Consider the following 14,869-nt stretch of genomic DNA (forward strand, 5'->3'; position numbering starts at 1 on the left):
AAAGATTAGTGTTGAGTCAAGGGCTTGATTATTTTGCTATGATCTTGAGGGAATAGAATAAAAGGAAAAGAAATAAAAAGAAATAAAGAGATCATATGGATCTTATGGATAGTAATGACTTCACATATAAAGGGTATGATGAATAAAAGTTGTTGAGAGTTGACAAACTTAGTTTTGGTCATTGCTGCAATTAATAGGAAGTAATAAAGAAAGGAAGGTTTTCACATATAAATATACTATCTTGGACATCTTTTATGATTGTGAGCACTCATTAAAGTATGATATGCTAAAGAGTTGACATTGGACAAGGAAGACAACGTAATGGGTTATGTTTTCTCACATCTAAGATAAATTATATTGTCATGGATCATCCAACATGTTGAGCTTGCCTTTCCCTCTCATGCTAGCCAAAATCTTTGCACCAAGTAGAGATACTACTTGTGCTTCCAAATATCCTTAAACCTAGTGTTGCCATGAGAGTCCACCATATCTACCTATGGATTGAGTAAGATCGTTCAAGTAAGTTGTCATCGTTGCAAGCAATAAAAATTTCTCTCTAAATATATATGATTTATTAGTGTGGAGAAAATAAGCTTTATACGATCTTGTGATGTGGAAGAAATAAAAGCGACGGACTGCATAATAAAGGTCCATATCATAAGTGGCAATATAAAGTGGCGTTCTTTCGCATTAAGATTTTGTGCATCCAACCATAAAAGCACATGACAACCTTTGCTTCCCTCTGCGAAGGGCCTATCTTTTATTATTGTCTTATACTTCATGCAAGAGTCACAGTGATCTTCACCTTTCCTTTTTACATTTTATCCTTTGGCAAGCACAATGTGTTGGAAAGATCCTAATATATATGGCTAATTGGACGTGGGTTTTCATGAACTATTATTGTTGACATTACCCTTGAGGTAAAAAGTTGGGAGGCAAAACTATAAGCCCCTATCTTTCTCTGTGTCCGATTAAAACTTCATAACAATAAATATCGCGTGAGTGTTAGCAATTGTGAAAGACTAAATGATGGTTGAGTATGTGGACTTGCTGAGAAGCTCTTATATTGACTCTTTCCTATGTTATGATAAATTGCAATTGCTTCAATGACTGAGATTATAGTTTGTTAGTTTTCAATGAAGTTTCTGATTCATACTTGAGTATGTGAATGAATTGTTACTTTAGCATAAGAGATCATATGACAATATATATATATATATGTTGCTATTCTAAGAATGATCATGATGTCCTCTTGTCCGTATTTTATTTTATCGACACCTCTATCTCTAAACATGTGGACATATTTTTCGATTTCGGCTTTCGCTTGAGGACAAGCGAGGTCTAAGCTTGGGGGAGTTGATACGTCCATTTTGCATCATGCTTTTATATCGATATTTATTGCATTATGGGATGTTATTACACATTATGTCACAATACTTATGCCTATTCTCTCTTACTTTACAAGGTTTACATGAAGAGGGGAATGCCGACAGCTGGAATTCTGGGCTGGAAAAGGAGCAAATATTAGAGACCTATTCTGCACATCTCCAAAAGTCCTGAAACTCCATGGGAATTATTTTCAGAATATATAAAAAATATTGGGCAAAGAAAGTACCAGAGGGGGGCCACCCACCGTCCACGAGGGTGGGGGGCACACCCCCTGCCTCGTGGGCCCCCTGGTGGCCCTATGATGCCCATCTTTGGCTATATGGAGTCTTTCGTCCAGGAAAAAATCATAAGCAAGCTAACGAGACGAAACTCCACCGCCACGAGGCGAAACCTTGGCAGAACCAATCTAGGGCTCCGGCGGAGCTGTTCTACCGGGGAAACTTCCCTTCGGGAGGGGGAAATCATCACCATCGTCATCACCAACGATCCTCTCATCTGGAGGGGGTCAATCTCCATCAACATCTTCACCAGCACCATCTGATCTCAAACCCTAAATCATCTCTTGTATCCAATCTTTGTATCCAAACCTCAGATTGGTACCTGTGGGTTGCTAGTAGTGTTGATTACTCCTTGTAGTTGATGCTAGTTGGTTTACTTGGTGGAAGATCATATGTTCAGATCCATTATGCATATTAATACCCCTCTTATTATGAACATGAATATGCTTTGTGAGTAGTTATGTTTGTTCCTGAGGACATGGGAGAAGTCTTGCTATAAGTAGTCATGTGAATTTGATATTCGTTCGATATTTTGATGAGATGTATGTTGTCATCCCTCTAGTGGTGTCATGTGAACGTCGACTACATGACACTTCACCATTGTTTGGGCCTAGAGGGAGGCATAGGAAGTAATAAGTAGATGATGGGTTGCTAGAGTGACAGAAGCTTAAACCCTAGTTTATGCGTTGCTTTGTAAGGGGTTGATTTGGATCCATATGTTTCATGCTATGATTAGGTTTACCTCAATACTTTTGTTGTAGTTGCAGATGCTTGCAATAGGGGTTAATCATAAGTGGGATGCTTGTCCAAGTAAGGGCAGTACCCAAGCACCGGTCCACCCACATATCAAATTATCAAATTACCGAACGCGAATCATATGAACGTGATGAAAACTAGCTTGACGATAATTCCCATGTGTCCTCGGGAGCGCTTTACTTTATATGAGAGTTTGTCCAGGCTTGTCCTTTGCTACAAAAAGGATTGGGCCATATTGTTGCACCTTATTTACTTTTACTATTTGTTACCCGTTACCAATTACCTTATCACAAAACTATCTGTTACCGATAATTTCAGTGCTTGCAGAAAATACCTTGCTGAAAACCGCTTATCATTTACTTCTACTCCTCGTTGGGTTCGACACTCTTACTTGTCGAAAAGTCTAGATAGATCCACTACACTTGTGGGTCATCACGTTGCTGTTTTTTGAGGCCTCGACGAACCAAGCAGAGTGTGTGTGGGCAGCATTACAGAAGTATGGTGCGGCCACTGGGCAAAAGCTAAACTATGATAAGTGCTCAATATTTTTTGGTAGTGCTTGCCCTGCTACAAATCAGACGCGGGTCCGAGATGCCTTGCAGGTCACAAGTACGGCGTTTGATGAAAGGTATCTTGGCCTTCCGACCCCGGATGGCCGCATGTCCAAGGGCAGATTTCAAAACCTACAAGCAAGCCTCAGTAAACGCCTGATGCAATGGGGGGATGGCCTGTTGGCTCAGCCAGGGAGGGAGGTGTTGATTAAATCGGTGGCCCAAGCCTTGCCAACATATATTATGGGTGTCTTCAAACTCCCTTTTTCGGTGTGTGATGATCTGACAAGAATGGTGAGGAATTTTTATTGAGGATCTACAGAAGGAAAGCGGAAGGTGCATTGGAAAAAGTGGGACTATCTTCTTCAGCCAAAAGATAGGGGAGGTGTCGGCTTTCGAGACTTCCGGTTATTCAATCAAGCGTTGCTAGCTCGGCAGGCTTGGCGAGTGCTGTCCAACCCGGATAGTCTATGTGCCCAGGTTCTTAAGGCAAAGTACTACCCGTATGGCAAGTTAGAGGATACGCTCTTCACAGGAAATGCATCATCGTCGTGGCAAGCAATTAGTCATGGCCTTGACCTCTTGAAGAGAGGTTTAATTTGGAGGGTGGGAAATGGTAAGAATATCAGAGTGTGGAGGGACAACTGGATACCGAGGCCGTTCTCCTTCAAGATGGTCTCGTTGCAGGGCAGATGTCGTATCCGCTTCGTTTCAGATTTGCTTAATGCAAATGGATCCTGGAAAGTGGAGCTACTACAATAGTATTTTTTGCCTGCAGACGTGATTGAGATTTTGAAGATTCGAGCTTCATCAAGGTTAGACGAGGATGTGATTGCATGGGCCCTTGGGAGACATGGAGTCTTCTCTGTCAAATCGGCGTATCACTTTTCGTTTCAGGAAATGTTTGGGGCAGACACAACCTCTTCTAGTACCTCGGCATCAGGAGGAAGGAGTTGTTGGAAACTTGTTTGGAGCAGTGCAGTACCTCCATCGATTCGTAACTTCGCCTGGCGATTAGCGACGGACGCTCTTCCTACTTGGAAGAACAAGAATAAGAGAGGGCTTGAGCTTGTTAACGGCTGTCCGGTTTGCGGTATCGAGATTGAGGATAACTTCCATCCTTTTCTGAGATGTCAACGGGGGCGTGATCTGTATAAGGAAATGGCGAAGGTCTGGAAGCTGCCGGCGATCGAATCCTTTGTGCCCAATGGGAGAGAGTGGCTTCTTCATGCGCTGGACTCCTTATGTGAGCTTGATCAGTGTAAGGTGATGCTCATCTTCTGGAGAAGTTGGTACGTGCAGAATGAAATCGTACATCATAAACTGGCGCCGGCCATGGATGTTTCTGTGAGTTTTCTAAGAAGATATCTGGAGGAATTAGCAGGGATCAAACTGAACCAAGGAATGGATCCGGGTAAAGGCAAGGGATATCTGTCTTTTGATCAGACTAGTGCAGTGGTCGATTTTCAGAGTGCAGGGCCCGTGTGTAAGTGGAAGCCACCCGACATGGGTTGGGTAAATTTGAACACGGATGGGTCCATTGTTGATTGTGACAATGCGGGTGCTGGTATGATTCTGCGAAACTCTAGTGGGGGGATCATCTTTTCGGCATGCAGATCGTTATTTTCCTGCAGAGATGCTGTGGAAGCGGAACTAGGGGCAACCATGGAAGGTTTATCGTTGGCCATTCAATGATCCGATCTGGCCATTGCTATCGAATCTGATTCAAGCTTGGCAGTGTCTGTGGTATTCTGTAGTGAAGTTGATCGTTCAATTTATGCTGCTTTGGTGAATGAAATAAGACTATTGATGCGTCTTAGACAAACTTGTGTTACTCATGTTGCGAGAGTCCAGAATAAAGCTAGTGATAGTTTGGCTAGGTTTGCTCGAGTTGAGGGGCGAACTACGACTTGGCTGGGATCTGGGCTAGATGAAAGTCTTGGGTATCTCCCTTGATGATTGTAAAGACATTATCATTTGAGTAATACAAGTGTTTCCGCAAAAAAAAATTATACAATTTTTTGATAGTTACGAATCACAATCACATGTAATTGCTTCTAGACAACAATTCATTAAAACCAAGTTTATATATCATGACACATATGTTATTGAATTAATCATTAGCTAACCAATTAAGTTATAAGCTACATTTAGCAAAGGTGCTCATAAAAAACATGAAAATGGTTTCATTATCATGGGTGCACCATCATCCTCAGTTGTTCCCTTATAGGGTAGATGCTTGCATGCTTTGATCTTTCTTTCACATGCCAAAAATAAAAAAGACACATACATGAACAAAACACACACCCAACACATTTTCTAAATTACACTATGATAATTTTGTGAACCCCCCAAAATCTCCGTTTACTCACTGTTGTATGTATGACAAGCACCGGAGGCGTTCCTTTGTAGCAGCACATGCATGAGTGTGATGCAGAACTTGCTGCTCGCCGAAGGTGGGAGACATAACACACATCAATGGAAATTGTAAAATGGGGTTGAGCGATGGGTGACACAGATAAGGTTGCATATGGTTCTTGCGAGTTGTTTTCAGAGAGCGCATCGATCACACATCGTATGATAACCTTTTGATCCAGCGGTTACGCACCTGACTGACACGATCAAGCGATCAACCGGCTGAACACTGGTGTTTTCCTAAATCATAGCCACATCATCAACGAGCTCATCATGATGTCGGGATCACATTAACTCCACAAGAACAAGCGGTATGGGTTGCACCACACTTTAGCCCATAAAGTTGAACTATTCGGGCCATATAATATTTGTTCCATTAAATAAGAATATATTCATTTTTAGTAAAAAAAACATAATACCAAAAACAGTGAGGACTAGAGGAACCAACATATTTCATGGTTGAACAACAACAAATTGAGCTTGTATAACAAAACATCAATTTTGTAAAAGAACATGCTACACTTTGTCTAGTTTATATAAGTGACATGAAGAGGTAACATAGTTTTGCATTATCACTTCTAGGTCTGTACACAAAATTTCCAGGTTCTCCACTAGAGAGCCCGATCGGACGACGGGGAGTGCGCTAGGCAGACGGCGACGTGAGGCGAGCGCGGATGCCCCCAGGAGGCGGGTAATTCAACATCATTTAAAGGAGTAATTGTTGTCAAAGTAAAGATACTTGATGTATTTGACCTAATTTTACATATCTTTATGGCCTAAAAAACCAGCCAAGGAAATGGTGAACCATTGGTCCGACTAGTGAAAATCCAAGCCGACAACATCATTGATTTAGCCACAGGTTCAGTATTTAAAACTATGAAACCAGGGCAGCACCGACGGTAGGTTTGGAGGAGCCATGACCACCAAGATGGCAGGCCGTCGTCCTCTAACGACCTGGTGCATCCTTGGGCCGAAGGGTGGCCAAGATCATTCCTCTTGGCAATGATGTCGTATGGGAGGCAGTGCTGCTTCAAGATGGTATCTGCGGCGAGCAGCTATAGAAGTCTCGTGGACCAAGGGAAGTAGCTTTTGACTCGAACGCGTTTTCAATTTCTGTCTAGGGTCTTCTTTGTTAGTTTTTGGGATCCCTTTGTTATTTCCTGTTCCTGTAGGGTCCTGTGTGTAAAATGTTCCCTACAATTCAGCAACGGTTGCGCAGTTAAAATATAAAGAGAGAAGTTCAAAAAAAAGAGAGAGAAATATCCGAGGCGAAGCCCGTCTTCCGCATCAAGAAAATCGAGAAGCACCTTCACGAAGAAAAAGGAAAAGGAAAACGAGAAGAGCAGTCCATCTTCTTGGGCCGCAAGCCGAGCTGGAGAGGCGCCGTCCAAGCACGCACAAATACGCCCGCATCTCCCACCACGTTCTCGATCGAACCGGCGGGCCCCGTTAAACCCTACACCCGCAAACCCCCCCCCACCAAAACCATGGCCGCCGCCGCCGCGAAGGTCGGGGCCGCCGTCCTCTCCGCCGGGGCGGCCCTCGCCGCGTCCTCCCAGAGGGTGAACGCGGAGGGCGGCTCGGGGTTCCGCTTCCCCGGCTTCTCCTCCCCCGCCCCCGCCCCTGCCCCCGCACCCGCCCCAGGCGGGCCGCCGCCCGCCGCGCCCGCCGCGGAGGAGGCGCCGCCCAAGCCCCGGAACGACAACCCGCGGACCACCGCCGCGGGGTTCGACCCCGACGCGCTGGAGCGCGCGGTCGAGCTGCTGCGCGAATTCGAAAAGAGAGATGATGCTGATGTCAAAAAGGTAGGTGTTCGAGGGCCGGGGGGAGGCTCAGTTATGTCTGTGCTTTGGTTCTGACGTTGACACATGGTTGTGCAGTCGTTCGCCCATGCTAACAAGCGGGAGGAGACGCGGCAAGCGGAGTTCGCTGCAAGGAAGGCCGACTACCTGAAGGAGGCTGCGCAGATCGAGCTCGTGAGATTACTTTCTGTCATCTCGTTGCTTGTTCTTACTTCGTTGGTCATGATCCTTTGAACGAATTGGCATTAGACTCGCACTGTTGCAAGAGTTGGCAAATATCTTCCGAACGATTTCAGGCATTTCAATATCACGAGGTGTTGTGTACATTACTGCTAGTACTTTCTGTTCCATTTTACTTGTTGGTTGGATAGCGATAGTCTAGACCAAGCAAGGGGCATATGCAATTTACTAGGTGTTATCCAAGAATGGAAGAAAAGGAGAATTAAATTCAGGTCCAATGGTGTACTCTTCAATGAGTTAGGGGATGCCACACACAATAATTGCCGATCTTTCAGTGGCACACACACACACGAAAATAAAACTGCTATTTATGTACTATTCTCTTGCTTCCCGGTAGTTCGCATGGAGTTTTTGGTACTTAATTGCGATGCATATATATGTTTGCTACTTATAATCCTGTGGATACCAACTGCTTGACTGAAATCAAGTTCTACTGCATCCTATTTTATTACATGGTGTAAATGTTTCAGATCATGCCCATTTATATGTATTTTACTAAACATATATCTTCACTGCTAAATTTATTTCTTGTATATTTGTGTGTTTATGTGGAGTTGCCTTTTGTCACATTTGCAGGAGAGGACACGTGTAGAGTATGAAGAGAAGAAAAAGCTTGCGCAAAGTCAAGCTGAAATAAAGGCACAAGTAGCTCGATATGAGGATGAGCTACGAAGGAAGAGAGCGCAGCATGAGCATGAGGCACAGAGGGCAAGAAACCAGGAGCTCGTGAAGATGCAAGAAGAATCTGCAATTAAGCTAGAACAGCTGAGACGCCAGAGTGAAGAGGAAATCAATGAAATACGGAGACGGACAGAGAAGGAAAAGGCACGAATAGAGCAGGAGACTATGAGACTGCAAAAAATGGCAGATGCGGAGGCGAAAGCACTTGAACTGCAACTGTCTGAAGATGTGAAACGGCGATTGCTTATTGAGCGGGCAAATGCTGAGCGGGAGAAGTGGGTCCAAGCAATAAATACAACTTTTGAGCATATAGGAGGTATACCTTAGCAAGTTGCTATTTCCACATGCTTATTGAATATAAACATGTGAATTTCTTGGATGTTTTCTACTATAAGCTATTTCTACATGTTTGGATCGCATATGTTGAATGGGTAAACCATTCCAAAATTATGGCCTTAAGTTTAAACCTAGGGCAAATTACCCCAGGTGAATCTTTAGCACTTACTCTGTCTAGAAGTAGATATGTTTCAGTGCAATTAGTAAGGAGTTAATTGCAGAGATCACATGTTTTTAGACGAAAAGAGATCACATGTTCCCTTCTCTTATTCCCTCAAGTGCGCACGAATTAATCTCTAAGCTCACATGTTCTCTTTCTCTCTAATGAATCACATGCACGCTGCTCATTTCCCATGTATGCACTGTTTGCACTTATAAGTGATGTTGGAGTGCAGCTTCAACTTATCCAAGGTGATTAAGATATTCCTGAGAAGTGGCATTATAGGAGAAGTGGAGTTAGAAGTGCGTATAATTTTTAAACTACCTACATATTTGGATAATATGAGATGGTAAACACCAGATATGGAGCCAGTAATTTGGACACGTGGGAGCCAAAGAGATAGCAATCCCGGAAGAAATACATTATATCAAGTGTCAATTGACATAGTGCCGCAACATATGTTTGGCAATAATGTTGATCCGTTGTGAGCATCACCAAATCACGACTGGTAGCAGACTAGTTGACAAAACAATCATAGTGGTGGCAGGCTGCCTTTCACTTACCCTAGTGCCGAATGACAAACCATTTATCTAGTCTTTTGTTGTCTGAGCACTTGGGTCTGCACGGACTGGACCTGAGTGTCTAATAGTGCTGCAGTGCTATAGGAAATTCCGGTCTAACATTTTTATTTTGACATTTTAGGTGGTCTCCGGACGATATTAACTGATCAGAATAAGCTAGTAGTAGCAGTTGGAGGCGCAACTGCACTTGCAGCTGGGATTTACACAACAAGGTAAAATTCATAATTGTACTCTCTATGTTTGAACTTCAGACATAGCGATTGGTAAATGACCATAAATTGAAAGGTATGCTCCAAGTGTATCTTGACCTTGTAAACTAAGGAATTAATTGCTTGAAACTGCTGTTGTGCATCCACTACCATAAATTGAAAGGTATGCTCCAAGTGTATCTTGACCTTGTAAACTAAGGAATTAATTGCTTGAAACTGCTGTTGTGCATTCACTTGATTGCAAGTTGCAACTTCTAAAATGTACTCTGTAATTCACAATGTAAGTACTTCTAGAATTTTTACCAATTCAGTCATTTCTAGGTTTGACCATCTGTAAAGAAGGAATTACTGTCATTCATGACATCAAATTGATATTACTAGATTCATCACGAGATATTTATGTGAGGCAACCTAGTTGCATACATTGAAGACAAAATGACTCACATTGTGAATCTATGAGACCATTTTGTGCCACAATAATACTGGAAGCTATTATATTTTGTTGGATTCTTGTAAAAATTATAAAGCAGTATTACTGAATACTGATTGCTCTTCTACCGTCAATCCACTGTTCTTCATTTCATGTGCCTTGGCCCTTCTGGTGAAGACTGTTTTGTGTCAAAATAAACATAGTTCTTGACCTTCTTATCCTTTATTGCTGAATCCAATCTTGCTTTCTTTAGCCCCAACAACACAAATTACATTTTGTAGTTATATTTATATTTTTCATTTGTGCATGTGATGCTCTTATACAATTAACGCATTTGCCTCCAGGGAAGGTGCAAGAGTAGTCTGGGGTTATGTTGACCGTATTCTGGGTCAGCCATCACTGATCAGAGAGTCATCACGAGGGAAGTATCCTTGGTCAGGTGTCCCTTCACGTGCTATGAGTACTGTGACTAGCAAACTGAAAAATGGGAGCAATCTGGGGAAGGATGGGAAAGGTTTTGGTGATGTCATTCTGAATCCATCTCTTCAGAAGAGAGTGAACCAACTAGCTAATGCCACCGCAAACACGAAGCTTCACCAAGCCCCCTTTAGGAACATGCTTTTCTATGGGCCTCCTGGCACAGGGAAAACAATGGCAGCAAGAGAACTTGCTCGCGAATCTGTAAGTTACACAAGCCAATTCCCTGTGAGCACTAATGCAATAATTTGAAATATTATAAGTTCACTAACATTATAACCATTTACAGGGACTAGATTATGCACTGATGACTGGTGGAGATGTTGCACCATTAGGATCGCAAGCAGTCACCAAGATTCATCAGTTATTTGACTGGGCAAAGAAATCTAATAGAGGTTTACTCCTCTTCATTGATGAAGCTGACGCTTTCCTGTGCGAGTAAGTGATAGTCGAATCTTCAGACTACTGTTTGTTAACTAGATTCCATGATATCATGTGATTTTGCAGCATTTGATATTTCAGAAAGTATTTGAAATTGTCGTGTAATTGCTAAACATCAGCAGTAGAAGGGGTAGCAATGTTGTGGCTATTTCTATCCTCTATAATTGTCATGTCGCTTCTTCCTATGTCCGATACCACTGAGATATAGCTGCTCTCAAGTCCTGTACTTCTTGTTGGTAATATGTTTTGCCTTTACCCAACTGCAGCATTTGACATTTCTTTAATTCTGCAGACGGAACAAGACATACATGAGCGAAGCTCAAAGGAGTGCTCTGAATGCTCTCCTTTTCCGGACAGGTGACCAGTCCAAGGACATTGTGCTTGCACTAGCAACCAACCGGCCTGGTGACCTTGACTCCGCTGTTGCTGACCGTATCGATGAGGTTCTTGAATTCCCCCTGCCTGGGGAAGAAGAGAGGTCCAAGCTTGTCAAGCTATACCTTGACAAGTACATAGTGAAGGCTGGCGAAAAGCGAAAGGGCTTGTTCAGCTTCTTCCGCCGCCAGCCTCAGAAGATAGCGGTGAAGGGGATCACCGACGAGTTGATCCGGGAGGCTGCCGCCAAGACCGATGGCTTCTCTGGAAGAGAGATTGCGAAGCTGATGGCGAGCGTGCAGGCCGCTGTGTACGGGAGCACGGAGTGCGAGCTGACCCCGGGCCTGTTCCGCGAGGTTGTAGATTACAAGGTCGCCGAGCACCAGCAGAGGAGAAAGATAGCTGGTCATGCCTAGGAGTAGATTGCTACAAATGTTCAGTTCGGGAGAGAGTGCCTGGACGGGGGGCCGGTGATTCACCTGCCTCGTCTTCGCTGATTCTTTTTGCTTTGCTATATGCTGACACCTGGGCGGAATTTTGGAGGCTTACATGTATCAACAACGTGAACATGATGCACTTCACTTCAACAAGCTCGGCATTTTTCTGTTCTATTTGTCCGCATATACTAGCCTTTGGTGGCATGATTTGATTTTACTAATAATATAGTCATCGACAGTCGCTGTAACTTTGATTGGGCTCTTTGCACCTGTCGAGAAACTCGACCAATATTTAGAGCCGCCCCTTACGAAATTAAACATAGGGGCATATTTGTATCAGCAAAATCTTTTTTCCTCCTTTTCTTTTGTGAAGGGAAGATCCCGGCTTTTGCATCATGGCGATGCACACAGCCGACCCGCACCATCTCCCCTCCTTGAACATCATAAGGCATTTTAGTAACACATCGTATTTTATGCAGCGGAGAACTAAAATACTCCCTCTGTGAACTAATATAATAGTGATCTAAATGCTCATATATTAGATTACTCCCTCTGTAAACTAGTATAATATAATAGTGATCTAAACGCTCTTATATTAATTTACAGAGGTAGTAGTAAATTATAAGGAAGGATCATAGCAGCAGTGCTGCTCAAAATGAATCCAACCAACCCAATTTCGTCTTAAACAAGTAAATGTGATGATGCAAGTGCAGATTTCTTTTCACTGGTATATAAAGTGTGTACATAAATATATAGAAACAATCCACACAAAAGCCTGTTGCTAGTTGCAACCGGAGATTCAACACGGCTGTATCCACAGCTCGTAGCGACGGCGGTGATGGAAGATACAACAATGTACAGATATAGTCGAGACGGCATCCAGGCTCATTCAGCAGGGCGCTGGGTCTCAGGCACGTCGCACTCGTCAAGCAGCGCCAGGATGTTATGCTCAGGGGCGCTCACGGAGGGCAGTATGGCGCGCCTCCGGACCGCAGACCGCGACCTTGTGGTGCTGCTGTCGGGCTCGAGCTGTGATCCTTCCTTCACGACCGGCAGGTCTGTCCTCGGCCTCCCGCCCGCTGTAGACATCCTCTCTTGCCATATCCTCCCATCCTAGCAACAATCAATCAATGAGTAAAGCCAGTAAGGAGCCAATATGCTTGTACTATCTGGTGCTGGGAATATATATAGAGGAAAGATCAAACTTTCAAGTATATATAAAAGCCGGCATGTCGTCACAGCTGTATTTCTGCTACACAAGTTCGCTACCATGTTTGTCTTTGTGGTAGTGATATCATATTCTCCCGTGGTTCTTGCTGCTTGCAGTGGACTACATGCGTAACACAATACAAACATGCAATCATTCAAAAACGAGACACATCATGGCTTACATGCAGTATAGATGGCTCAGGAAGCGGGCATTTCACTGGTTGGTCAAGGTTGACAGGCTCCACAGGGTGCTCCACCGGCTTGAACTCGATGCCGACCTCAATGCCGTGTGGGCTATCTCCAGGATCGGCTGCCGGCTCAGACTCCCCGGTCTCCATGTTGGGCGCCAATGTCTCCACAACCTCCTGCACCATCAGAGCGAAATTCGTCAAATTAGTACTACCAATTTCATTTCCCAAAACTGTTAACTCACTAGAGCAGTTGGGCAAGACAGCCAAGAGGTAACAACTGCTCTTGGATTTACCAAATCAATCAAGAACAATAACCGAGTAATACAAAATTTAGGATACTAACCTAAAAAGGTTGGATTACATTTAGGATATTAACATAAAAAGATCAAACTTTCCCCAATATAGCAAAGAATACTCCTTTTTTTTTTCTGACGAATCCGCAAAGAATGTTATGCTACGATGTTCTCGAATTCCTACTATTCTCCTATACTGCCCACATCATGGATTCATGCTGAGATTGTGAAATCCAAACCTGAGATCGGTTCTGATTAATCCATGTAAACAAGCGCAGCAAGCATATACGTAGTAGGTTCAACTCTATCTTGAACCGTACCAAACAAAATCAGCTAAAGCAGAAATCCTCCCTAAAGGAATCCTAATTTGAAGAACAGGATGAGGAAAGCGGAGGAGCTACCGTGTGCTGGAGACCGCACCATCCACTCATCATGAGACGAATACGGGATCAATCGAAATAGCTCAAATCTGAAACTTCCAGGACCTCGTAGAGCTAAAACAACGTAGCCTTTACATACCGTATCTACAGGCAGATCTCTCCTCTGGGCAAGTAAACTAGGGAGCAAGTAGGAATAGAGTAGGGATGGGCACGATAGATAGGAGACAAGAAAGGAGGAGAAAGGGGAGCTCACTACGGCACTCTTGGCGCGGCGGTGGCCGGCGCCGGAAGAGAACCTGGAGAAGATTCCGACCATCGTCCCCGCGGCTGCCGCCAACCGTCCTGGCTCGAAGCTTCGGAAAACTGTTTTTCTTGTGCAGGGGAGCGCTGATCGATCGAGTGATTGACTTGTCGGAGTGGCTTTAGCTCCCTCCTTTTTTCCCCATCTGGCCTAAATCGCTAACTACACACAAATGTGACGGATTGGTGATATTGGGAAAGTGGGGTATCTCGTTCCTCTCTATCTATTTATTTTGAGCAAACAATCAGACTTCACTAATTAATACTCTCTCTCTCTCTATAAACTTTTATAGTACATCGTTAGGAGTAATTAATTAGATATAGTATATATATTTTTTAAAATGGAGGAGGACCCGCTGCATCTAGACGATGCATGCAACCACTTTATTAATTATTCACACAAGACCTTATAAAATCATATAACAGTAAAACTAAAGCCACCATCTAGGTAATATCTGTTGCTACTCTTATCCAGTTGATATAGGGATGCTGATAGTGTGGGCCTAATACCAAACAGACCTCGCAGACAAACCTAACATCTAAGACCTGAGGTCCCAACCAGGACGTCTGCCGGGTATGGGACACCCACCAGTCCGGCGTAGTCCTCAACCAGGACGCTTACCGGGTATGAGGCCGCCGCAGCCACCTGCCACCAATCCATCTTCAGTGCCGTGCTGCTGCATCTACCTTGCCCGGTCTAGCTGCCGTCGACGCCACCACGACGCCAGACAACGCCACCATCCTGCGCTCGTTCATCATCACACGCCCACCGGCGAGACCCCGCTGCTCCATGCCGCTGAGACCCGCGTTGTCGGTGTGCCAGATGCCACGCCGCTCCTCCGACACGAAACACCACCTGCTGCCACTGGTCCCATCCCCTCCGCCTGCAGTTCCTCAAGCCGAGCACCCAATCGCCCCAGGCGATGCCTCCAAGAAGG

At 44.1% G+C, this 14,869-nt stretch overlaps 2 protein-coding genes across 3 annotated transcripts; one reads left to right on the plus strand and one right to left on the minus strand.

The window, feature by feature from the left end:
* The first annotated feature begins 6,741 nt into the window (after positions 1-6,741).
* LOC125514207 (ATPase family AAA domain-containing protein 3-B-like) lies at positions 6,742-11,732 on the plus strand. The gene is made up of 7 exons (XM_048679493.1): positions 6,742-7,194; positions 7,270-7,365; positions 8,008-8,428; positions 9,311-9,401; positions 10,173-10,509; positions 10,595-10,743; positions 11,039-11,732. Exons 1-7 carry the CDS (start codon positions 6,877-6,879, stop codon positions 11,535-11,537), a joined length of 1,911 nt encoding a protein of 636 aa, XP_048535450.1. The 5' UTR covers positions 6,742-6,876; the 3' UTR covers positions 11,538-11,732.
* Positions 11,733-12,254: 522 nt separating this feature from the next.
* LOC125514208 lies at positions 12,255-14,139 on the minus strand. 2 transcript variants are annotated; one of them, XM_048679494.1, is made up of 3 exons: positions 13,885-14,139; positions 12,950-13,132; positions 12,255-12,671 (listed from the first exon to the last, which is right to left on the minus strand). In XM_048679494.1, exons 1-3 carry the CDS (start codon positions 13,945-13,947, stop codon positions 12,444-12,446), a joined length of 474 nt encoding a protein of 157 aa, XP_048535451.1. In that variant the 5' UTR covers positions 13,948-14,139; the 3' UTR covers positions 12,255-12,443. The 2 variants fall into 2 exon arrangements, with proteins under 2 accessions (XP_048535451.1, XP_048535452.1); XM_048679495.1 differs by having other exon boundaries at positions 13,888-14,115.
* Between the last annotated feature and the right edge of the window lie 730 nt (positions 14,140-14,869).

The sequence above is a fragment of the Triticum urartu genome, chromosome 6 (genome assembly GCF_003073215.2).
Source record: "Triticum urartu cultivar G1812 chromosome 6, Tu2.1, whole genome shotgun sequence".
Classification (NCBI taxonomy): domain Eukaryota; kingdom Viridiplantae; phylum Streptophyta; class Magnoliopsida; order Poales; family Poaceae; genus Triticum; species Triticum urartu.